Source organism: Galeopterus variegatus, unplaced genomic scaffold, assembly GCF_000696425.1.
Source record: "Galeopterus variegatus unplaced genomic scaffold, G_variegatus-3.0.2 Scaffold4024, whole genome shotgun sequence".
Taxonomy (NCBI): domain Eukaryota; kingdom Metazoa; phylum Chordata; class Mammalia; order Dermoptera; family Cynocephalidae; genus Galeopterus; species Galeopterus variegatus.
Genome location: NW_007730135.1, coordinates 91,091 through 117,082, shown reverse-complemented (window position 1 = coordinate 117,082; position 25,992 = coordinate 91,091). Strand labels below are relative to the sequence as shown.

Here is a 25,992-nt window from a genome sequence, read left to right as displayed (position 1 = left end):
TCCCTTATTCTTGAAAAGAAAAAAAAAAAAAAAGTGTGGATCAGATGGCACCTAAATCTCCCTCTTCCTGAAATTGTATCCTGGGAGGGCTCCCAGCCTGTAGGTCAATAACTATCAAGCCATTTTTTGCCCATCCTAAGGGGCACTCTTTCCAGTTAACCTTGCTGCTCCCTTATTCTTGAAAAGAAAAAAAAAAAAAGTGTGGATCAGATGGCACCTAAATCTCCCTCTTCCTGAAATTGCATCCTGGGAGGGCTCCCAGCCTGTAGGTCAATAACTATCAAGCCATTTTTTGCCCATCCTAACATGGACAGTTAAAAATGAAATAAGAAAGGAAGTCTTCACAAAACTCTCCTTTGTTCTACTCTTCCTTGAAGAGTGACACCTCATATGCACCCCAACACTCAGTCTCAGCATGGCCCTTCACCACACAGCTCAGCCCATCTCCAGGATGGCATGGTCTGCATGTTACCTTCACAGACTGGAATTAATCACAAAAGAGAATAGGTCATTGAGAAGTGCCAGAGATGCAAGCCAGGAAACACTTGAATTTTCAGCTCAAATATACCATAGATAATCTCAATCCTCTGGGTAGAAGGCAAAAAAGAAAGTTAGAAGGGAGAAATAAACCAACATTTTTGGGGAAATCATAGAGCCAGATGGACCTGCTATTGGTGGACTGGGGAAAGGGCCTAGGGGAGTCCAGGAATAGAAACTGATGGGGTACAGACTGGAGATAAAGTTGGGGTCTCTGAAAAACCCATGGATGAAACTAGAAACAGAACCTTGACCCCTCGAACAGCTTTGGAGAGGATTCAAGCTGGAGACACCCTAGACTCAGCCCTATAGAGTTCTGTAGAACTGGAATAAAGGGCAGACAGGGAAGTCAACGTAAATTGACTGCCTCTGGGGTGGCACATCTGGGCTGGGAGCGATACCTCATGAGAACCATTTTATTGATTTTAAGTATCCTACCCAAGGTCATCAACTAGTCAGTGGCAAAGCCAGGATTCCGACTTGGGTCTCCCACCCCAAGACTCTTATTTACTTCAGTACCTCTCATTGTCTCTTCTTATGGCATACCACTATACACCAAGGTAAAGCCTCAGGTCACCTTTGTTTTACTCTAAACAATAAGCCTGTCCCCATAACAACAGACCAACCTTACAGTTTAAAAAGCACTTTTACAGGCCGGCCCCATGGTTCACTCGGGAGATTGCAGCACTGGTAGCACCGAGGCCGCGGGTTCGGATCCTATATAGGGATAGCTGGTGCACTCACTGGCTGAGCGCGGTGTGGACAACATCATGCCGAGGGTTGCGATCTCCTTACCGGTCAAAAAAATAAATAAATAAAGAGCACTTTTACTTAACTTTGTACTCGTGTGCCTCCCAGCAACTCTGTAAGATAGGCATTTTTGTCAGCTTCCCTCTGCATAGATGTGGAAACTAAACCCAAGAAGATTAAGTGACTTTCCACTCAAAATAAGTGGCTTATCATTCCACATCCGGTCCTCTTCCTGGCCCATCCGACTCCCTGAGAACCGAATCCTCCCCTGCTTCCACAAAGATGTGCCAGCACCCTCCTAAGGAGAAGACAGTAGGTTATAACATTATTAGGCTGAACCATTTAAAACTGCTGATATTCAGCCATTTTTGACTACAAAAATGGGAATTTCACATGGTCCAACCTAATAACTTGGATCTCAAAATGAAGATAGTTATGCTTTGCTTGAATGCATTAAACGTACGATGCGTAGGTTGATCACTTTACATTACCGAAGGTACTTACCTGATGTGAAGAGAAGAAAGCAGACACTTTTAGAAGTGGAAGGGATCCTAGCAGTAATTTAGGAAGACATAAGTGAAGAGTAATAAAAAATGCTATTTTAGAACAAACAGCAATATGAATGGCTGTAGGGAATAACCAGGAAAAAAGACCAGCCTGTGGAGAGCCTCAGAGTGGAAGGTACTTGTCTCTGACCCCTGTGCCCAGAGAGGACATGAAATCAGGGTCCGTGAGTGAGAGACCAATGTCTGGGGGTAAAGCTAGACGGTGGAAGTTCCTAAATCCAAGGGTGTTTAAAAGGACAATTAATCCACAAACACAAATAATCACTTTAAACAAGTTAGGATTGTTGAATTTCATTTATAACATTTTGTTCTGTTCTAAAGCATTTACCAAAAGGATGTATAGAGAAGTTGCTAGGCTCTCATATGTTAGGAAAGGAGTTTCTAACATTTTATATGCAAATCATATTACTTTGTTCAAGATAAAGATCAGAAGGAGAAGGAGAATAAGAATCAACACTGGTGGACTTAAACTTGGGGAGGCGAGAATAGGGGGAGGAATGAGCAGGATGTGTCTGGATTTCAGTGCTATGTATGAGGAATTTTCTAACAATTAGGATTGCACTAAAATCCAACAGCCTTTCTCTAGCAGTAACTTGCTCCTAGTCCCTGGGAGTGCTCAAGGAAGGCTTGGCTGACCACCTGTCAGGAACAGTGTAGAAAGGGTTACCTGCACTAGGGGACAGAATGAAACAGAAACCTTTTAGCTGCTTTTCAACTCCAAGAGCCCAAAAAAGCCAATGCTCTGAAATGAAATTAAATCTAATCAAAGAGCATTTTTATCCAATTATAAAAAGAGAAAGTTTCAATCCTTTTTATAATTCTAAAAAATGACTCGGAAAGAGCTCCTTTTAGAGAATCTCTTTAAACATACTTTTTTCTTCAAGAAGTGTCAGCACTCAAGTTAATCACAACATTTCCTATTCAAATGCATTATTCTTTGGTTTTGGTTATTCTCATCTAACAGTATTGTGATTTTAAAAAATATCTTACCACTAGTTTTCATCACAAACATACTGTAATTCAGCTATGTTGTTATGAAATAAAATGCTATAGGCTAGTGTGGAAACCTGTTCATTCATCATACTCCCATGTATAATTCTCCTTCCATGAGGAAGTGAGTTCTGAATTTCAAAGTGGCTACCTCACATCTGGTCCATTACAGACACAATTTTTTACAAATAAAGTGGAATTGTAGATCAGCAAGGTGAAGTTTGTAACGTATCACTTCATACCTGAAAGGGAAAGTTTGGGGAATATTCATCCTCCAATATTTTTTAGCTTCTCATGGTAAAGCCATGTTAGGCATTATGGAGTAAACCAAAAATTTGAGATTAGTTGCTCCTAATGCACAATTATACTGAAAAGTAAGGGGTGGGGAAAGAGACTTTTGGAGGACTGTCTTGGTAGGCAGAGGAAACTTTTAGCAGAGGGGACAGGAAAGGTGGGAAGCCTGAACCTTTTGGTGTTTTGGCTCCCAGCAACAGAAAATACAGGGAGCTCCCATCCTGCAGAAAGCCTGTTGGACAGGCTACACCAGCTCCAGGGGTTGGCTGGCCCCTATCAGAACTGGACCAAGCTCAGCCTGCTGTCCAGAGTGCTGCTCAGAGTTGTTCTGCCCCAGCCAGGACATGAGGATCTTATTAGCAAGCAAAGCACCCACAGGACAAAATGTGTCTCTGACTGCTGCTACTACCTCTACGGAGTGGTGCGTTTGGGATAGAGGTGGGAGGGAGAGGGAGAAGATGGTAGGTATGGCTGTTTGTAATGGGGTAAATGTTCCTTAAATCCTCATTCAGCTAGACTGGTTAATAAAGGGGAGCCTAGTCAGATGGAAGGATAAACTAAAGTACCCATCTCAAATGCCTTCAGATGTGGGAGGGCATAGAGCATAGTGGTAAAGTGCCCTTGAGAAATGGACAGAGCAGGGTTCAAATCCAGGTCCACCACTTGTAAGCTATGTGGCTTTGAGCAAGTTAAATAATCTCTCTAAGACTCAGTTTCTTTGCCCGCAAAATGAGGAAAATATTATTGTTATTAGTATTAAAGCATTTACCCAGAACCTGGCTCATAATAAGGCTCAATACATGTTATGTATTTTGTGAATTGACTACAAATTTAATATGTAAACAGTATCACAGACTTGTTTAGCATTCCCAGGGCTGTTGGTGGTATTGGCTTCCAGAGCCCCAGCTTTCTCCACCTTTCTATACCACCTTCCACAGCCTGAGTAAGGTGTTCCTGAAGCCAGCCAGGTGATAACATCAGGAATCATCAGGACCCCAAGGGAGAGGAACTTCCATAAACAAGCCAGGGCTGCTGTGGGCCACTGCCCCTCTCCTCCAGGACATATGTTGCCAGGGCCCACTGTGGAAGCCCAGGGCATGGTTTCACTAAGCAAAGAGGCATTCATTTCCTTATAGCTTCTTTAGACCCTCAGCCCTAGTCAAGGAAGAAAGTGCACCAAAAAAAAAAAAAAAAGGAACACAGATGTCTCATATAGTTGGGTAGAAAAGAATCTAGACTTTGGTTTTTGGAGCCTGGAGCAGAAGAACCCAGAACCAACACTTTTTTTTTTTTTAACCATCTTAACCATTTTTAAATGTACAGTTCAGTGGCATTAAATATATTCACATTGTTGTGCAATCATCACCACCATCCATCTCCAGAACTTTTTTCCTCTTGCAAATCTGAAACTCTGTATCCATAAGTCGCTAATTCCCCACCCTACCCCCCAACCCCTGGCAATCACCATTCTACTTTCTGCCTCTTTAAAGCTGACTACTCAAGGTATCTCACATAAGTGGGATCATATAGTATTTGTCCTTTTGTGACTGGCTTACTTCACTTAACATAATATCCTCAAGGTTTATCCACGTTGTGGCGTGCGTCAGATTTTCCTCCCCCCCCCTTTTTTGGTGGCTGGCTAGAATGGGGATCAGAACCCTTGACCTTAGTGTTATAACATTACACTCTAATCAACAGAACTAACCCGCCAGGCCTCCTTCCCTTTTAAGGCTGAGTTAATATTCCATTGTATGTACATACCACATTTTGTTTATCTATTCATCTGTTAATTGACATTTGGGTTGCTTACACCTTTTGGCTATTGTGAATATTGCTGCTATGCACAGGGGTTTCCAGATATGTTTGTGTCCCTGCTTTCAATTCTTTCGGATATATACCCAGAAGTGAAATTGCTGGATTATATGGTGATTCTATTTTTAATTCTTTTGAGGAATCTCACACTGTTTTCCACAGCATCTGCACCATTTTACATTCCCACCAGCAGTGCACAAGGGTTCCAGTTTCTACAGATCCTCACCAACACCTGTTATTTTCTTTGTGTGTGTGTGTGTGTGTGTGTGTGTGTATTAAATAATAGCCATCCTAATGTGTGTGAAGTGGTATCTCACTGCAATTTTTTTTTCCTTTTTGTCTTTTTTACTGACCGGTAACGGGCCGGTGTCGCGCCCGTACCGGGGACCGGCAACGGGATCTCAACCCTTGGTGTTGCGCCCGCACCGCGCTCAGCCAGTGAGCGGGAACTGGTCTCCACGTGGGATCCGAACCCTCGGTGGGAGCGCCGCTGCACTCCCAAGCGGTGCACTCTCCAGTGCGCCACCGGGCCGGCCCCTCACTGCAATTTTGATTTGCATTTCCCTAATGACTAGTGACATTGAGTATCTTTTCAGGTACTTATTGGCCATTTGTGTACCTTCTTTAGAGAAACATCTACTCAAGTCCTTTGCCCATTTTTTAATCCATTTGTTGGGCTTTCTTTGTGGTAGAGTTGCAAGAGTTCTTCATATAATCTGTATACTTACCCTTAACTCCTTTCAATGCATCTTTAAGTATCTCCTAAGCTTGACATACTGGGGGTGCTGAACCCAGTGGTTCTCTACCCTCGTGGAACATCAGAATCACCAGGGAACTTAAAAATATATTAATGCCCAGGCCCTTGGTGGCTGTGAATTAATTGGTCTGGGGTGGGGTGTGAATCATCAGTATTTTAACAAATCTCCTTCAGGTGGTTCTTTGATGCATCTAGGGTTGGAAACTACTGCTACAAAGTCTTTGTCCCTTGGGAGGTGCTGCCCTCTACCACTTGCTGCTGAGAAAGTGAGAGGGGATTATGAAAATGAATGACTAGATTCCAGAGGGCCAACCCCAGTGAGAAGCCCTAAGATGTCAGGGTGGCAGTAAAGTAATAGGAAAGGCAGGCCCCCACCCAACTTTGTCACACAGCTCCGCTCTTTTTCAACAAACCCCTTATGAGTCATGCTGCAAACACATCAGAAGGAAACAACCACCCACTGCCCCAGAGAAAGCACAGGAGGGGAAGAAGCAGAGAGGAGCCCTAGAGCTGCCGGAAGCCCAACAAGCAGAATGTGTGTGTACAGAGTGTGGGGTGAGAAGCTGGGAGCCCTGGTCTGCTCTTGCTCTGCCACAAACTCTCCCCATGACTTTGAGGAGGTTTCCTTACTTTCCTGTGCCTGAGAGTCGCCCTGGAAGAGAGGAGACTGGGCCAGTGCTATGGGACTCAATGCCGGCTGTAATTTAGACTCACCTACGGAGCATTTAAAAAATACTGATCCTCAGGCCCCACCCTGGAGATTCTGATACCAGCTATTCTAGGTGGGGCCTGGGCACTGTCATTTTGGAAAGATGCCAGATGATTCTAATGTGCAGCTAAGAGTAAGAACTTTGTTCTAGTGGTTCTTCAAGTTCTCTCTTTGGTGCTAACATTCTGTGGTCCTTCTGCCCCATTTCTGGGGGTGACAGTCGTGGCCTGATCACTCACATAGCACATCACATGGAGAGATATTCCCTGCTTCTCACAGCCCGTGCAGTGCTGACTTGGTGCTCTCTGACAACATTAAGAGGACAGGTTCCCCTCTAGGAACTGAAAAATAAATTGATTCTGATCTCCATGAACCAGGTGAAGCCATCCTTTCCTATTCCACAATTTCTAGAAGAACGTTTTATTCTCAGTCTAGTTGTGCATAACTTATAAGGTATAGTGCCCACTGAGACAAGTCACTGCTAAGAGAAGAAAAGGCCCATTTGCCAGGAGGCAGCCAGCTGGAATGGGAGAAGGAACAGATTATCGGGTCTCTGCTAAGAGGCCAACTCTCTGGGCAGGTTCTGGAGAGGGAGGTGTTTCCCAGCTGGGGCACATGCCTGAGTGCACACTTTCAGATGGGGTCTTGTTAAGGGATAAGAAATGCTTCGTGGAGAATAGACTTAGGTTCTCACCGCTGGGAGTTGGGCACGTCCATATTCAGAGCCCACACGGGTGAGAGGACAGTGAGAGCTCACGGGTTGTCATTTTAAGGCCAAGTATAATTGGCCTATGCCTGGGGAGAGGAACAAACCTGTAAATAAAAAGAGCCAAGGAAGTGGGTGGTGGTACCTTTAAGAAGCCATGCTGATTGGTGGAGTTAGATGGAAAGTTCTATGACGGCCTCCCCCTCTGCTTTCTCTCTTGCCTCTATTTGCCATTCCTGGTCCTCAGCTCCCATTTTTAGTTAAATCTCCACTAATCTGTCCTGTGGTAGAGAGAATGCCCCTCTCTGGAGTTCTTACCCTGCATTCACTCTCACACTGCTCTCTGGTTCTCCGTTTATTCCTGCCAAGTTGCACATGTAGCAGGCCCAGCCAGGCCAGGGGCAGGGAGAGGATACACATTTTACCCAGCCATGGGCTACAAGAGGTCTTAGTCAGGAAGTCTCAAGTCTTCCCTTGAAGCTAAGCCCCTCCTGAGGATGTATGGAAAGTTGGCCTTTCTCAGCAAATGCTGTACTGCTGTCCTTGGTTCTGTCTCTGTAGATGGGGTGTCTGGACTTGCGGGAGTTTGTAGTTATTTTGCTGGAGAATCCATGACAAGTGGTATAATAACTATAACTTATCATGACAACTAAGGTACACTGAGAGCCAAATGCCGTTGTATTTTTTACCTGTTGCCTCATTTACCCTCACAGTAATCTACCCTCTGTGTACCCCACTTTCCCCTTGGTGAGACTTCAAACAGAACTGTATTCCTGAGTTTCTCTGATTTTCCTCTTCCCTTCCAGTTGGCTACTTCCAAGGTCTGAGAAGCTGCAGCTGCAATTACAAATTCCCACAGAACTTCCTCACACATCCCTCCTTACTCCTGAGAAAAGGCAGTAAAGCAGGCAATGGATAAACTGGGAATGGGGCTCAGGTGTGTCAGAGGGGGAGAATCAGGGGGACAGTTTTAGCATTTTTCTCCTGGTGGACAAAGCCTAGGAGGCTGAATGGAAGGGTCGGCCGGTACAATGATGCAGCTGGCTACCGCCATCTAGTGGAAGAAAGGAGGAAGGCAGGCTTCAGAGCTAGACCAGATGGAATTCCAGAAAACAGGAATGTTTCGAACGTTTAATAAGCCCATAGTAACTCTCAAGAAGTCTGCACAGGTCTCCATGGTGACCCTTGTCCCTGCCTCCTGACAAAACAAGGTCCCTTCCATCTTTCTTTTCATGAATAGATAGCACAGGTCTGCATAGAAGGCATCCCTGATGCAGATAATCTGACCAGTTACAAAAATAAGATCAGAACTAATACCTGGCTCTGTGTTGCCCTCTGAGCCTCAGTTTCCTCAATGTAAAATGCATGACGTCAAGGCCCCTGCCAATCCTGACTTCTCAAGTCATGGTTCTCACATGTGAGCGTGCATCAGAGTCACCTGAGGGCTTGTTAAAACTCAGACTGCTGGCCCACCCTAGCTTCTGACCCAGGAGTTCTAAGCATTTGCATTTCCAACAAATTCTCTGGGGATGCAGATGCTGCTAATCTAGAGACCTTGTAGAATCACTGTTCTATGTAATTTAGTCACCCTGTGTAAGAAAAGGTGAACAAGCATGCAGAGAGAACACAGAGCTTACATTATTAGAAGCCAAGGCCACAATAATTCATCTGTCAAGGGCATATGAATGAGTTGTGGGTCTCAAACCCCAGCAGGGCTGAGGGGCAGGTCAAACCAGACTCAGTCATGGCTTGCTTCCGGGTCTGCTGCATGCCCGTGTGTCAGCATAAGTACTTGGTGGGCGGCAGAGAGCCAGCATTTGCTGTGGAGGGGACAGTGGGTCAATGGAGAAAGGAGGTGTCTAGGCCATCCTTGGCCACAGGTAGAAGAAGACTTTTCTGAATGTGGTGTGATACGATGGGAAAGCAAGGCACCTCATTTGACCTTCATTTTAAGGTTGAAACTGACTCAAAGTTTAAATGACTTTCCCCAAATCACACAGCAACTTGGTAGCTCTTTCTCTTCAAGTTCCTAACCCACTCTCTTCACAACCAGATCCCAGAGAAATCCCACCAGGTGCAAATGGGTTAATGAGACAGGTCAGTGCCATGCTGCTCTTCATTTAGAGTCAGGGCCAGCATCCCTTCCTGGCCCATGTCTCCTCCCCCTTGTTCTCCCTACCTTTCACCAAGGGGAAGAAGCAGTCCATCTCCACGCTGCTTCGGGAATGGGAGATGCACAGGGCGCTGCTGGGGACCAGGCCCTCCTGAGGGGGACTCCGTTCTGTGGTGCGGACCAGACACCAGCCGGGCCGCTCGCTGGGCCGCTCCAGCAGCTCCACCGTCTGCCCCACCTGGATGGTCAGCTCGCTGCTGTGGCCCGCGCTGAAGTCCTGGAGGACCACAGTCAGTTCACATCCGCCAGAGAGCTGTGTGGCAGTGGGCAGGAGAACGTGAGGGCATGGAGGAAGGAGGGGAGAGTACGGGAGACAGCGGGCAAGAGAGGGAGGGGACCAAGGACGTGTGAGAGCAGAGAGGAGGAGGATGGGAATCAGGGCAGAGAAAAGGCAGAAGATGGAAAAGAGGATTGGGAAGAGGAAAGGAAACAAGAAAAAAAGTAATTAGCACAGCACCATTCAATCACTCAGATGTCCTAGTTGCAGCCACAGTGTGCAGCCTGCCCAGACCCAGGCTGTGATTCTAATTCCTTCTTGCTTTATTAGAGTTCTTTTCAATGTTCCTTTGCCAAGCTTCTAGCTAATTGTGCCTTGAACCCCTTCCCTATGTCCCTTTAGTCCTTCCCAGGGCTCCACCCCGTGCCCTCCTGGCCCCCACTGCCAGCCCTCAGACTCTGTGGTGGCCTCTATTGCTAACTCACGCACTCTCACCTGATTCTACTTGATTTCTGGGAATAATGGAAGAGACACCTCCCTTCCTTCTGACCCCTGAGACATCCTCTATCCCCACCCCTCACTGGGGCCAGCAGCCTAAAACAGAGGCTGTAAGTATTCAAAAAAGAATGAGGCTTCCACCCAAAGGCAGAAGCAAAATGTGGTCTATCTGGGAGGGAACAGAGTTGTTTCACAGTGGCCCAGCTGCTGGAGACTGGGGCAAAGAACAGGAAGGGAAGAAGAGGGGCCACATCTTATTTAGGAACACACACCTGCCCCTAGCACGCCACACCACCTTCTCCAGGCCTGAACTTCCCTACTGCACTGATCCTAGGGCAGAACCACTAAAACAGGCTGAGAGACCCTGGAGACGGGAACAACCCCTACTAGCTGAACGTTGAGAGTTTTCACTTTTTCACCTGGGTGTTTGGCCCCACTTTCCCCCCTCTCCTCTGGCCTCATAGCTCCACGAGTACCCATTAGGTTATTAGTTTGTCTCACAGAATGAAGCATAGTCTCCCTCCTGGAACAGCAACTGCACTTAGGGGCAGAGTGGGAGGCAGGGGAGGGAAGGAATGAGGAGGCTGAGAGGCCCAGCTCGCCAGCCTGTTATCCTTGATGTTCACCCCACAGAGCGGTTCAGAGGGAAAGCCCCTGTACTACCTCCAGGGAATGCGACTTCGGTCTGTGCATCTCTGATTTCAGCCTTCAGGATCTGAACTGTCTGCACCAGCAGCTACATTAATACACTAGTCCAAATATGTTGTCTAGCTATTACGCACACATTCTGGGAAGCTTCTGCCGAATAGTAAGCACACTGAATGTCACAATGAGTAGGGAATCAACAGTTCCACCAGGATCAAAAGTTCAGCTTTTAGGATTCTGAGAAATTTCCATTAAAGGGACTCGAACATCAAAGTGGGCTTGAAAAGGTTAAAATGACACATCAGAGTGATGCTGGCAATATGCATCACCCCAATCACAGAGCAGGAAGTCTGTGCTAACCACATTCCCATGGTTGGGCATAGTACTGCTATCAGGATTGGATCAGGAAGGGAAATCTGCAGGACAGAAGGTGGAAGGTGGAAAGAGACAGAATAAGAAAAAAACATGCTATTGGCTCATTTGTTCCATTTAACTTTCTTGGTCCTATTAAATGCACAGCTCCCACTCCCACACTCTCCTGGTGCTATCTTCCCCAAAACGTCATTTAGAGAAGGATGTTGTGGCTGAAGCTACTGGTCCTTTGCTTGGCCTATGTCAGGTCTCTTAAACTTTTTGGATTGTAATCCTCTGTAAGAAATACCTTTTATATTTTAACCAGTGTACACTACATATGAATAGATATATCATTGAAACACATGCTTCACATGGACATTCTATTTCATTTTTTTCAATTGCTAGTGACACCCCATTAACTTGATTCCACCTCCCACTTTTTTTTTTTTCCTTTTTGTCTTTTTTTACTGACCGGTAACGGGATCACAACCCTCAGTGTCGCGCCCGTACCGGGGACCGGCAACGGGATCGCAACCCTCGGTGTTGCGCCTGCACCACGCTCAGCCAGTGAGTGGGAACCGGTCTCCACATGGGATCCGAACCCTCGGCGGGAGCACCACTGTGCTCCCAAGCGGTGCACTCTCCAGTGTGCCACCGGGCCGGCCCCCACCTCCCACTATTGAACTCTTTGTAGAACACTGGTCTAGATGACCACGAAAGTTCCTCCTAACACTGAGAATTTCTATAGCTGAGCTTCTACGCCTCCATGGAGCTCTTCCTTTAACACCACCAGGTACTGCGCATTCTTTCCCAGGTGATCATCACACACATGGCTGGAGATGCAACTTGCAGCCCTTTCAGGGCAACAGTGGTTGAGTCCTGGGATGGGTGTGGCCCTTTTGCAGATTGTTGAGGCAGACCAGAGGGTGCCTGAGGCTCTGGTTGCAAACAGCCCAGTGTGCCACTTAGATACAAGGTCCACTGCCCCCAGGGCAAGTTACAACCAGATCTGGGCAGGGTGGAGGGTAAAAGGGTGGAATGGGGGTGGGGGCGGGGCAAAAGAGGATAAAGAGCCAGGGTTCTGTGTCTCTACAATTCAAGATCCAGTTCCCAGAGGAAAGCCTGGACATACCAGTAGATGGCGGTGTTTGCCTTCTGTAGGCTGCCCAGTCCAGACAGGCAAAAGGAGGCAGCAGAAAGATGACCAAAGGGCAATTTATCACACCTAATAGATAACCACACTCAAGCTTTAGATCCAGCCAAAAAACCCATTATGGTTCAAATACAGGATGAATATTCACCTCACCTCAATGGCTTTGTTAAACTGATTTACTACACCAGGTACACACCCATGGCAAGAAGGGAATTCCAGAGTGGCTGCCGAGGGAGTTGGTCTGGAGAAATGGATGAGTCAGTGGTCAGGCAGGGCTGCCCCTGAAACAATTCCTCCCATCCTCTCCCTAGAGCAAGATGCCCAGGGGATTTGAGGCTCACACCTGAGAAGCACTGCCTCAGGGAACCCAAGACTGGAATCAGCATCAGAAAGTCCCAAGAGCCCCTTCCAGTAGGGTAGAGGCTGAGGGAAAAGGGCCAAAGACCTCTGAGGGGTCTGAGCACACTAAAGAGACTTTTACTTGTAATGCTTAAGTGTGATTCTACCATGCATCGTGTTTTAAGCCTCTCCTTGACTGTGATGAGTCCCACCTAATGAAAGTTAATTACACAGATCGTGCCCCTCATCAACCAATAAAATCCGAATTCCCTCACTGATACCAAACTATCAGTTTCTTGGAAATGCACGTATTCGTTTTTCTTTCTGTCCAGGTCGGGTCCTCAGTGTATGTCAGCAGGTCTCCAGTTTCACAAAGCCCAGGGATCATTATTTTTTCTTCTTCCTTTTCCCATTTCAAAAAAACCAGTGAAGGCATCCCACTTTCCTTGTTTCTACCCCCTTGCCGCCTCATCCCTTAATCCTTTTTGGTGGCACATTTAGAAAGCCCCCATTTATCTCTCTAAGTCTCTGTTCCCAGGAATTTAAATCAGTTTTATCCTGTTGCAGAAAAATGTTGCAAAAGACATCTCTGTTTTGTCCTAGTTCTTTTCTTCCCCAAAGCCTATTAAGAACTGTTTTAATGTCCTCCCTTGCAAATTGCTAGATTTTTATTTTGTATTTCTCAGCATCTTCGTTTTTTACTTTTCCCTATTAGACATGCAGAATATTCCTCGCATTTGGCTTTGTATTTCACATCTTCTTTTCAGAGATGACCCCTTTATATTTTCTAATTTTTCTTTTTCTGGCAGAGCTTTCCTTCCCAAAAGTCACTCCACATGGGCTGATGCACCATACAGCTTGCCTCTCACTTTCCCCTGCTGACTTATTAACCACTGAGACATAAACAAGGAGCTGGACGACCATCCCCCCGTGTATCCTCCTTGCCTCCCTACTGGCTTTGTCTTCTGACCTCCTGATCCCTCCCTGGGGAGAACCATTTGCCCCTGTCTCAATTTCCTCTTCATCTCCCACATACTGACATTTTAAAGGCGACATTTTTTTTTCAATTGTCAATTCCTTGAACACCCGCTTACTCCTGAGTACGCCTTCTCCCTCATCGATTTCTGTTCTCACTTAGAGGCCTCTTTCCTCCCCTCCCCTGTCCATTCTCTCATTTTCATGGCTGTAAACTCCGATTCCCTTCATAATTTCCTCGGTGCCTCTGGCCCCTTTGCAGGCTTTAACTCCCTTGCTCCTCGTCCTGCTGCCAGTGATCTGTCCACGGATATTGCACAAGGCTCAGCCTCACCTTTCTCACCCATGGATTTCACCTTTAAGTCGTCCCAGGTAGATTTTATGCACAGGTAACTTGCTGACTGTCCCCTCACGTTAAATATCTTTCTACTCACTATTGAGCTTAGTTATGCTAGTCCTCGAAAACCACAGACCCATACGCAGCTCCTCTCTTCCTTTAAATGTTTTTAAAGAGAAAAGCAGACCCTGCAGGGCAGACCCTCTTTATCCACCTAAATGTAAGAACTCTACTTTTCTCTCCTTTGGCAGGGTCCCTGATTTCTCTAAGGTCATCCACCCAGAAGTCTTTTTTTGTCTCTTCAGTGATGCTCACTTGGGTCTATTCTCTCAATGCACAATGTTCCCATTTAACAGGCGTCCTCTGGCTGAAACCAGGGGGTGTGGAGGGAGGCACCCATCCTTCACCACTGCAGTGTCAGATGTGACTCCCTGGGCACCAGGAGACACTATCACACCCCGTTCAAAACACAGAGGCCATATCATATTTCATTGTACATATTTTTACCACCTGTTATGGATGCTTAACTTTCAAACTATCAGTTAATTCAATCCTACTCCATATTCTAAGACCAAACTTTTTCCTACTCAGGGAAATGTTGGGAGTTGAGGTGGTAGCTCGGAATCTTAGCATGAAGTCAGATGTGTTTCTGAGTCTTCCCTGACCTTGTACCTCTGGAATCTTCTTCCATTTATCCCCCTCACTGTATCCCCAACTCCAGCATTGATTCCGCCTCTGGCCTTTTCTGCCTGAGTCTTGGCCCCCTTCCTGGGAACTTCTCACATATTTTCTCTGCCCAGTTCCCTAGCACCCTGCCTAAGGTCTGCTAAACTTTTTTGATGCTAATTGTCTACTTGGATTTCCTACAACTGCTTGCTGCCGAGTCACATCTAACTCCTTGCCCTTACTTTCCCAGTCTTTCTCTCTCCTGGGTCCTGGATATTCCCCGTGGGGCATGTTCCCCTGTCGACCAATCTCTGGGCAGACTTGGCTTCCTCCACCATCTGTGATGCTTCCCAGGAGGGTAGAGGGAGCTCTTTACTCCTCACCTTCCTCCTGCTCCTCAGGGACAGCTGTGTCGCCTTCTTTCCTGCATGGACTGCTACCCATCTGCATTTTCAAAGTTCTTACTCACATTCACCAGAAACAATGACTTTCATTTAGGTCTATTTTTGCTTGGTTAGTATTTTGAGATTAACTGAACCTCTTTCTTGTATAAACAGTATGAGCTAGATTGCCCCTATGAGCTTCCTTGTGTTGTGCAAAAAGAACACAATTATTTCCTGATGGTTTTCTAACAGCATTTGGAGAGCTAGGGCAATACCCCATCCAGCATTCTACTGTCGTCATTTCAGAGCCTCAGCTTTGGGCACCTGTGTGTGCGCACTCAATTCACCAGAGGCAGCACAGCCTAGTAGTTAGGGCATGACTCTGGAGCCCCTCAACAGCTGAGTGACCACGGACAAGTTATTTAACCTCTTTGTCTTAGTTTCCTCATATGTAGGATGGAGATAATAACAGTATCTTCTTCATAGGTTGCATTAAAGATCGAATGAGATAATTTTAAAGCACCTAGGACAGTGCCTTGAGCAGCAATAGCTCTCTAAAAATCTAAAATATAAGTTCTGGAGGTATTAATTAACTAATTATTATTTAAATTTGGGGAGAAAGGAGTAGAGAATAAAAAAAGAAATCAATTGTGATGGCATGTTGTTTAGGAACAGACTGCACTAACTGTATATACGCATATAAATTCTTATGTAAATGAGTCCATCCCCCCCCCTTTTAATAATCTTAATGGAGTCTTGCCGACTAGAAGAACTGACCTAAGGCTGTCTAGGGAAGGTGACCCAGATGCCTTTAAAAGTCCTCCAAGTCAGCATATACTTTTCCTATTAAAAGCAAAGCGGTGGTGGGACCCAGGATTCTGTTATGGAAAATGAGGATTCATTCTTGTTTTTTCATTCTGCACTGCCTTCCTGGAAGCTTCCATGTGAAGAAGACCCCCTTTTCCATGAGTCTGATAACTGCCCACAATACCTGCCACCTGAGCTGTCGGATAACTGTATCAGTTTCGGACACTGCTTCGCCAAGCGCTTGGAGCTGACACTCCGACAGAGGGGTAGTGTCAGATGCTCAAGAGTGGTATCAGATAAGTCAGACCTCCTCCTCCTCTCCCGGCTGCCTGTCTGCTAACTTCCTCCTTATTCCTCTAAAACTCTTAGCCAGAGCAAGGCACAGAGTTCATGTGAGTTAATGTACATGTGTGAGTGGTCACAAAGGAGGCCAGAGCTGTCTGTAGAAAAATATAAAGTTGGAGCATGTCTGCCTGGCACTGTTTCAAGGGCACCAAGATGTCCTGCCAACTCCTGTGCAAAAACTGTCTTTTTCTCCTCCCCCTAAAACTCCCAGCACTTGCTGCTAATTGCTGGAAATCCACTATCAGGGAATAATTTCATTTTTAATTAGGTAACACTACTTACCATGAAATGCCTCAAGGCACAGTCTTATGATTCCCTTCCAACTGCAAAAAAATAAGATGCAGCATACGAGTAACATGCAGCCGTAGTTATACGGCTTTAAGCATGAAAATATTCCTAACTTCATTTTTTTAAATGAGGAAAATTTTACAACAATAACATGATAAAAACTCCTAAAACTAAAATATGAAAACACAACAGGAAAGGAATGGTTAAGTAATTATGATACATCCACTGAGTGAATGATTGATTATGCAGCCCTTATATATTTATAAAGCTTTGCAGCAGCATAAAAATTGCTTACCTCACATAAAGTAACAAATAAGAAAAAGGACAGGATGGCCAGTTACATATATAACTCTGTGAAGAACATCATCCACAACATGACAACCCTATTTGTAGGAAACAAACGGGAAGGCAATTCGTGAAAATGTTAACGTTGGTTTTGTTGGGTGGTGGACTCTGGGTGACCTCCCCCCTCCTTGGTAATTTGCAGTATTGCCCACATAAGGGTTATTTTATAATAAAAGTAACAATACCAGCAACAATAACAACCTCTAAAATAAATCAACAAATGCAATGAGAAAAAAATATAGATATTCCAAGGAGGCATAATACTTTGGGGGGAAAAAAGAGGCGATGAATGGATAATTCTGTTTTGCTGCAGGACCACTACAGAACCTTCGGGAAAGGCTTCAGCTGTTGCTGATGCCTCAGTGTAGAAGCTTCAAAATCTTCCCCTACTAAACCTCCACACTCCTGTAAAACTCGGATGAGCTCTCCAGAAACTAGGTCCCTTTACACGAGTTTAGTGCTGTGCTTTTATCTTGAATTAATTATAATTTTTGAAGCAGATGTGTAAAGCAATGTCTGGATGTCTGGACATTTAGGATTATTGTTGTGGAACTCTGAGATTTCTTCAATTTGCATGCTGGTAGCCCATGGAGCTGCCAGATCCAATTAAGAGTCTAAAGCTTACAATTTGCTTTATCTTTGTTCAACAGAGTTGGGCTGCTGCTGACTGCAACTGAAGGACCTATTTGGTGTAGTTGTTTCCCATGGCCTCGCAGGTCTCATAAATTGCACAGTAATTGATAATGGGAAGAATGCAGGAGTGGGAATCAGGAGGCCTTGTGTGGGAGACAGATTTATCCATGTGTGACATTGGAAAATCCCCTCCCCTCTCCATATCTGAATTTCCTCATTGTTAAGATGAGGAAACTGGACAACAGGGCCCCTTCCAGTTTTTAATATTATGTGAGTGGAGTAGTTTCTATGTTCACTTTCTAACACACAGCCCTATTTAATTTTCTTGAGCACTTATTGTTAATGTATTCTCTTGTTTATTTGTCAACTTATTTGTTGTTCATATTCCACATCAGAACATAAGATCCAGGACAGCAGAAGCATTCTCTGTCTTTGTCATGGTCATATCTTCCAAGTCTAGAGTGATTCCTGGCACAAAGCAGGTGAGCAATAAATACCTGTTGGATGCACGACTGAATAAATTCCATGAGTTTGTGCCTGATATGTAACTGAGATGTGTAGCTACAGTGCTGGTGAGGTCTCTCGCTTCAATAATACTCTCGTTGGCTGTACACCTACTCCTCTCAGTGTCTTCCACTGAAACAGTTTATTTGTTCTGAGCCTCCTTTCGAAAAAATTATCTTGTTCTTTAATCATCTGGCTATATCTCCACTAATTCCTAAATCTGACAACAATGACGTAAGAAGTGGAGATATAAACCCACAAGAACAAAGAAAGTGGGAGGTAATAGTGGATAAGAGAAGTCCGTATTTTTCTGGAATGACAGAAAGCAGATGCAAGAGTGGTATCCGATTTGAGAGCATGGAGGAGATGAGATGCAGGTTCTTGCCAATGAGGTCTGCACAACCCTCCGACAGGCTCAGGAAGTGGAAGTACCAGGCAGCACTGAGCGTACGGGTGGGGCTAAAACAGGGAGATGGGTTCAAGTCTATAAAGAGTCCTTGATTACTCCTCTATCCTGTGTGCTCTTTCCTGAAAAGGTGAAATTCAATGAAGGCCTATATACAGAATGGGGAGATGGCCACCATGCCCATCTCTCTGCTCCCGGAATATTAGCAGCCAAATATAAACATTTTAGGCAGATTTGAGGATCACTTATTGGAGAAACCAAAAAGATGTTCATGTACTCAAATACTGGCATTTAGAGATCCCTTCCTGTCCAAAAACCTCCAGTGCCCTGCCAGATCTCCTCAACAATGACATAAGAGAACACATGTAAGACCTTTCAGTCAATAAGTTTCTTCCCTGACAGAGAATATCCAGTCAACTCTTTTTATGGCTCATTCATAAATATGAATATTCAGCTACAGATCACCAGACTTTTCAGAAAAGCTTCTCTAGCAGAGACCAAAATAAATAAAGGACCAGAAACTCAGAGGAAACAAAATGTAAGCAGGACAATAAAACTTCAACAATACTATAGTATTCTCAGAGAGATAAGAGAGGGTATTGTATCGATGAAAAAAGATCAAGCTGCTACATAAAGGGAAAAAAATTAAAGAATGAAAAAGAGCTTGTAAAAATTAAACATATGGTGGTTTAAACGAAACATTTCACAGATGGGTTAGAAGATAATGTCAAAGAAAATCTCCAGAAAGTAGAACAAGAACACTGAGAAAAGAAAATAAAAGAGAAAATACAGGAAAATTAGAGAACTGATCTAACAAGTTCTAGAAAGACAGAATGAAAAGGAATAAATTGTAAAGAAAAATTCTCAGGACTGAAGGATAGGAATTGCTAAATTGATACAATGTCCCAAGTGCCTGGTGTGATGAATTTAAAAACAATCCATTCTAAAGCATGACATTAGGACATATTGGCAGTAAAAAGGACATTCTAAAAGCTTTTAGAGCGGAGGAAAAAAATCAGGTAAATTCCAACAAATCAAGAACCATGATAGCATATTCCAATGGCAACATTATAACATAAAGATAATGGAGAAATTCCTTTAAAATTCTGAATAAGAATTATTTTCAATCTAGAATTCTATACCCAGGCAAACCATCAGTAGAGAGAGGATACACTAAAGGCATTTTCAGACTTTAAACATCTCAAAAGTTTGCCTCAATAAATATTCAATAATTATTAACTATTATGATTAGTATATGCTATCCTCTCAATTTTTCCTTTTACTCTCTTTTTTGTTTCTCTTAATGTGCCATGCCTTTGATAATATGGAAATTAAAACTGATCCCTACATTTCCTTTAAAAAATAAGTTAGTGGACAAATTTGAGAAATGCCTCAACTACAAAATAGTTTTTGATTTTAGTGGAGCATTCACCTGAGCCTGGCATGACAACCTTTTAGCCAAAATAATGAAATGTGGGCTGAGATGATGGTATTTTCAGGTAGATTCATGGCCTATTGGTTCCTCTAATCCAATTCCCTTATTTCACAGATGAGGAAAATGAATCCCTGAAAAAAGAAGTGACTTTTCTAAAACAGTGTCTGGAAGACAGTAGATAATGAATATTTATTGAATGAACAAGTGAATTAGTGAGTAAGTAAATGAGTTAAGTCAGAGATTATCCAACCCTCTTAACTCACAAGTGTAGAAACTAAAGACTTCAAGGTAGTGGGTAGCAGACCCAGGACCAGACATGTTTTCAACACTTTCAGTAAACCTTGCTAGATTAATGATTAAATCAATCTAGGAGAATGTCACAAGGCCCTAGGTCCGTGCTTGCACCTAATGTATTGATATATGAATCAGTGTCAGCGTGGAAAGAGGACTTTCAAAGTCATGCTTGACAAAGCTGCAGAGCACACAAGCTAGGAGAGGCAGCTAATGTCCTACTCAAGGCAGGGCCCTTTCTGAAATGCCTAACTCTACTTCATGAAGCTGTTTTCTCCTAGTGGAGGGCTGCAGCTTTCAGAACCTTTCTTTTATTTTTATTTTTTTTAATTTTTGTAATTTCTATCCACTGTTCTTAGTCTGCCCTCTAGGGTAATGGGAAGAAATCTTTCTTCCATAGAGCTTCACATATGTGAAAACTAGAACATGAATTCCCTAGGTCTTCTCTTTTCCAAAATATTTCTTTAAATGGCTCTACAATGTGTGGTTTCAATGTTTTTAGCATATTCTTCTATTTTTCTGGATAAATGTTAGTGTGTCACTGTCTCTCCTAATTGATGGCACCCAGAGCTGAATCTGATCCTTTGGATGTGGTTTGCTCATCACAGACTAGTCAGGTGCTCACTGCCCACTATCTAACCTGTATCTATCAGTGTGGCCTGAGAGCCTTTTGGTCAGGTCACGCTGTTAGCTTCTATTGAGCATGTAGCCTACTAGAAGTCCCAATCTAACTCACAGGGGATTCTCAAGCCAGCTCCTCCCCTTTCTGCACTTAGACTCCTAAGGATTTTAACTCAGACAATCTTCTGTTTATCACTGCTCAGTTAAATTATCTGGCTAAAAGGCATGGTGCTCTCGGTTCTCCCATTAATCAGTAGTGATTCTGTCCAGCTGTGCCATCTGAAAACGTGAAAGGTATGCTTCAGTGTGTTCATTCAAGTGACAGATAAGAATGGAGAACGAGGCAGGAACTAGGACAGAGCTCAGAGACACTATGCTGTAGGCTTCTAACAGATGGACACCGATCCATCCTAGGAGGAATGAGATTTGGCTCTGTGCTATTCATGGGCATAATTAACATCAAGGGCGGAAGTTACAGGGTTTCAGAGTGGCTTAACTTAATGTCCATTCATTTGTTCATTCAACAAGAAGAATTTATCAAATGCTAGTTAGAGCTCTCCTGCAGGGAGGAGGGAAACAAACTGATACAGAAATCTGTCTGCTCCTTACCTCTGTACTCCCTACCCAGGCTTCAGAGAACATCTAGACTAGATGCTGACTTTAGTATGGGTGAGAAGGGCAGAGCCTTCCCCACCCCGGGGGGGAAAAAAAAAAAGCAGTACTAGCAACAGTTGTTTCCTCTCTCTCCTGTCTTTATCTCATTGCCCCTGGGAACCCACACAAACTGTCAATAGAGATGGGGCCAGGAGGATTAACAACCGGGCAATGAACTTGTGCCCCTGCAACACTGACCCTTAGTCTGGATGTAACTGTCCTGCCAAGGTTGGGGAGCGGGGGACATCTCTTAACCGAGGCTGTCTATACTGTTGTTCTGATTGTGCCTGGGCAGGAAGGCATTTTCCTACAATACACCATGGGAATAGCTCTAAAAACCCCAAGGTTACCTGCAGAAGAGGGAGGAGAGGTGGCTGGGAGAAACCTGAGATTAAAAAGAGCAATTCCCTAGTTAGAGCAAGATGAGAAGTTGTGGGCTTCTCTGAATGTTCCCAGGCATTCCTGCAAATTGTTCACTGTGTAGATTGTGCAACACTGGAAAGGTGGACTTCAGAGGAAACCAGGCCAAAGACCAGAGATGATTTTCACAAAAGTGCAAAATGTTATCAAACCTCAATTAGTCAGATGTGGGTAACCATTTCCCATTTTGTGGGTTATTGGGTCTGGAGTCAGACTGCTCAGGTTTGCATGTCTCCATTGTTATTACCTGTGTAACCTTGAGCAAGTTAATTAGCTTCCTTTTGGCTCATGTTCCTTATCTATAAAATAGGGATCAAAGGAATTCCTACCATACAGAGTTACTGCAAGGATTACATGAATTTATAGAAGTAAACCTTGACACACAAGATCAAAAACTGTTACCTATTGTTTCTCCAGTAAGCATAACTTGCATGTACCCAAGGCGTGTTTTCCTGCACTGATATCTTGTGTCTAGGGTGTAGAAATCCAGTTCCAAACCACCCTTAATGACACATATTGAGATGAACTGTCAGGCTGGAAAAAAATTAAAAGCAACTATATATTCCCAAGTCCAGGGTTAAAACGTTTAGGGTATGAGTTAAACTACAATTTCCTTTTGTAGGGCCCTGGATGTGACCTTTTCCTCTTCCTACACCTGCCCCCCTAGAGAAACAACTGATCATAATCGTACTGGAAAGAAAATTCTTGGAACTGGTTGCCAAATTAGGGTAGATAACATGCTCACACTTCAGTCATAGGGCAGAGGTCAAGGTATCTAGTCACACAGAAACTTGGCAAAATATCCCTGGAAAGAGTCCAAGCTCCTCCGTGGATGGCCAGGAAATTATTGTTGGGTCATGGAGCACTGGCAGCACGTCTGCCAGGACTGGAGTTGGGGAGAGGGCCCAGGCTGAGCTAATACCCCTAGTCACTGTCTCCCAGGCCAGAAGAAATTTAGTGGACATCTTGTTAAGTTCTCTTCTTCAGGCAGAATAAGATAGTCATTAACATTTGTATGGCCCTTTTCAGTTTATAAACTCTTTCGTAGAAATTATTTGATCCTCATAAGGTTGGTGTTATCCTCTGATTTTATAGATGAGGAAACCAAGGCTCAGAGAGGTGCAGGTGGTTGCTAAGGGTCACATGATAGCAAACCATAAAGGCAGGACTTCAAGTCTACTGACTCCAGTTTCCTTGCTCACCGGCTAGCCACTGTACCAGATATGGGGCTCAGAGCAGTGAGGAGGACAGCCACGATGTCCCCACCCTCGCCACACTTACAGACTGTTGGGGAACACACATTACACAAGAATGTCAAGTGTGACAAGAGGAGAAATGTGGGTACTGGCCCAGGGTGGAGTAATAGGGGCCCCAGAAAGTGATTTCCTCTTTCCAGTGTTGCCTTAGCGACTGCTCCACTTGATACTGCCATGGTTGTATCTCCTCAGAGCTGTTTATGTCATTAGCTTCTGAGCCCTCCCCTGACTGTGATATCTTTACTCTCGCTTAGCTATAAGCCAATGGGATCTGGAAGCATCTGCTTCTTCCCTGTGCCAGCAGGCCTGCTCAGCTCCATCACCGTAAGACCATCCCCATCCCTGACTTTCTTACACTGCCTCCCTGCTGCTCTGCCTGGTTACCAACTATCATGACATGCCCTCTGGGTACCACCTGCTATAGTCCCCTTGACTGTGCATGGTTTATGATCTGGCTCCATCTTAACTTCCCAACTTTCAATTCAGACCAGCTCTCCAGGGACAGAAAGAACAAAGTCACAGTTTTAATGGCACTAAGTGGCTGCTAGAGGAAAGCCAAAGCTAAGATTTACTAAAGTTGCAGAATGCACTTGGGTTGCTTGAACAGAAGTTTGGTCTGGTAGAGTCCCCTATCCTGCTGGGGCACACCACCAGCCCACAGGGGAAACACAAGACAGACAATTGCATATAGAAGGTGGTACATAGTAGGTGCTCAATAAATGTTCCCTGGGTGGAATTCCTAGCTTTAGAAATGAGAAAGCAGAGACCAGGACAAGTTGTGGGATCTGATCACAAAATGAGTTAGCGGCAGGGCCCAGTCTGGCGGGCTCTCAGCCAGCGCGCCTTTCCATCACCCTGTACATCAGGCTTCTTCCTCCTCCTTCCCTGCTCCCTCCACTACAGGCCAGTAGATGAACCACCTGCCCATCCAAATCTTGAAATTATTTTTGGACAAACTATAGTCAGTTGAGAGTTTTCTCTACCCCTTATATCTGATCTGCCACCTAGTCTACCAAGTTATTAACAATCTTTCCTTTGTCTTTTAGACACAGCCCCCAGGCTAACCCAGGCCCTCATCACCCACCTCTGCATTTCTGTAGGTGTCTCCTCATCGGCTCCACTCTCCTCCTTTTCATAACCCTCTCTTATTTCAAATATACACAGACTCTGCTGTGTCTGCCCCTTCAAATCCTACCAGCCTCGTCCTGCCATGCTAAGCCCTTCATAATACTTCCCCACTCACTTGTTCATCTTCGACTACTTGTCCATATATTTTCTCTGAGTGGTCTGATGGTGTTTCCAATATATTCTGGTCATTCCTGCTTCTGGACTTCTGTGGATGGGCAACATTCCGACTCAGATAGTTTCCCTTTTCCTCTCCAGACCCTGTCTTCCCCACCTTTGGAAGTCAAGTACAACTCTCAATTCCCCACATCTCTCATATTCTTTGACAGTGGTCTCTACATTGGGATTTCCCCTTCCTGGGACTAACTTTATCTGTGCTATACATTTTAACTCTTAAGCAGTGAGAAGGACATATTCTTCATTTTAGATGGCTTGTGTAGATGTATATATTATAAAACACTATATTCCCTGGCTATTTGCCTTAGTTACTGAACAGTAGTAATTTTTACATTGGCCCATTAGTTTTTATCAATTTTTTCTTATTCTATGGCATTGTTTCAACAATGGGGCATCCCAGAACTCTATGTTTGGTAGCAGTCAAAAGGACTGTGTGTGTGTGTGTGCATGCGCGTGTGTGTGTGCATGTGTGTGTGTGTGCGTGTGTGTGTGTGTGCGCACGCGTGCGTGTGTGTGTGTGTGCCACAACACAGCACTTACTAACAGGTAAGAGGCTCACAGTAGTTCTTCATAATTTTTGGCTCTTTGAGGTTTTTTTCCTATTAAAAATATGTCAATATTTCTAACCCATAGCCTGTGTTCAGTTGGTGGTAGGGGTGGTTGAGGGAATCAGTGAGGCTAGGAGCTCACTGGAAGACAGCATGGTGACTTATAGCTTGGGTTTTGAATTAAGCAGTCCTGAGTTTGAATCCAAGTTCTACCACTGCCTTGTTTATCTTGGAAATATTAAAAGTACAGCAATTTCTCTCTCTAAGCTTCAGTTCCTCATTAAAAATATTGGAATAAATACCAACTCAATAGGGCTGCTATTTTCATTAAAGATTATAATGCATGTGAACACTTGATAGCCACTTAATGGCTGTTGTTGTTATTATCATTTGGTGTGACTGTTGAATCATGTGGGGACATAGAATACTCCTTTCTATACCATCTATACCCCTGTCCTGCTGAACAGCTCAGTGCTAAGCAGTGAGGGTTCAGAAGAATTGGATAGTTGTGTCTTCGTTCTGACACTGGTAGGAGGATGGGGCTAGGTGGTGTAGAAAATTAGTTAAACTGTAGGTCTAATTAGGACATTTGGGCTAGATTTAACAGCTATGGCAAAATGCAAAGTCAAGATTGCAGACCATCCAAGAACTGGGGAGAGAGGGGAATTTCACTCTCCTTCAAGCAAAAATCAGCCATACCAAATATGGATTAAGGGCAGCCACAGAGTTTCAGAGAAAGCAGAGAAAAGTATAGTTAGATATCTTTTAAAATTTTATAATTCTTTCTTTCTTGTGCTCCTTTCCCTGTAGTTAGATGTTCAGTAGCTAGAAAGGGCCAGCTTGACTTGAAATATGTTCTGGACAGAAAAACAAAGGAAGGGAGTGAGGACTTGGTGACGGAAGTCTAAGACCTTTGGGAACACCTACCACCCTAGCTAAGAGTTCCTGGTGGCAGCACTTAGGTGGGGAGCAGATTTCTTCATAACCTTAGGAAAAGACAAACTGGGGAGGTACTTGGGCAAGTTATATAAAACCTGGGGATTACACCTTTGGGAAGGCTCCTTGGCCCTGATTTCATGAGCTCTTAGGGAGATGATTAGTAGTGTCAACCTCAAAACATGTTTGGAGGGCCGGTCTGTGGCTCACTTGGGAGAGTGTGCTGCTGATAACACCAAGTCAAGGGTTAAGATCCCCTTACTGGTCATCTTTTTTAAAACAAAACAAACAAGGGCTGGCCCGGTGGTGCACTGCTACAGTGCGCCGCTTGGGAGCGCGG

General features: G+C 44.4%; 1 protein-coding gene across 1 annotated transcript in view; it reads right to left on the bottom strand.

Moving 5' to 3' along the window:
- Positions 1–25,992, bottom strand: part of LOC103602134 (kalirin-like) — a 196,292-nt gene that overhangs the window by 82,785 nt on the left and 87,515 nt on the right. The window contains exon 13 of the mRNA XM_008586555.1: positions 9,301–9,547. Coding sequence (XP_008584777.1) covers positions 9,301–9,547 — 247 coding nt within the window. The remainder of the gene's footprint in view (positions 1–9,300; positions 9,548–25,992) is intronic.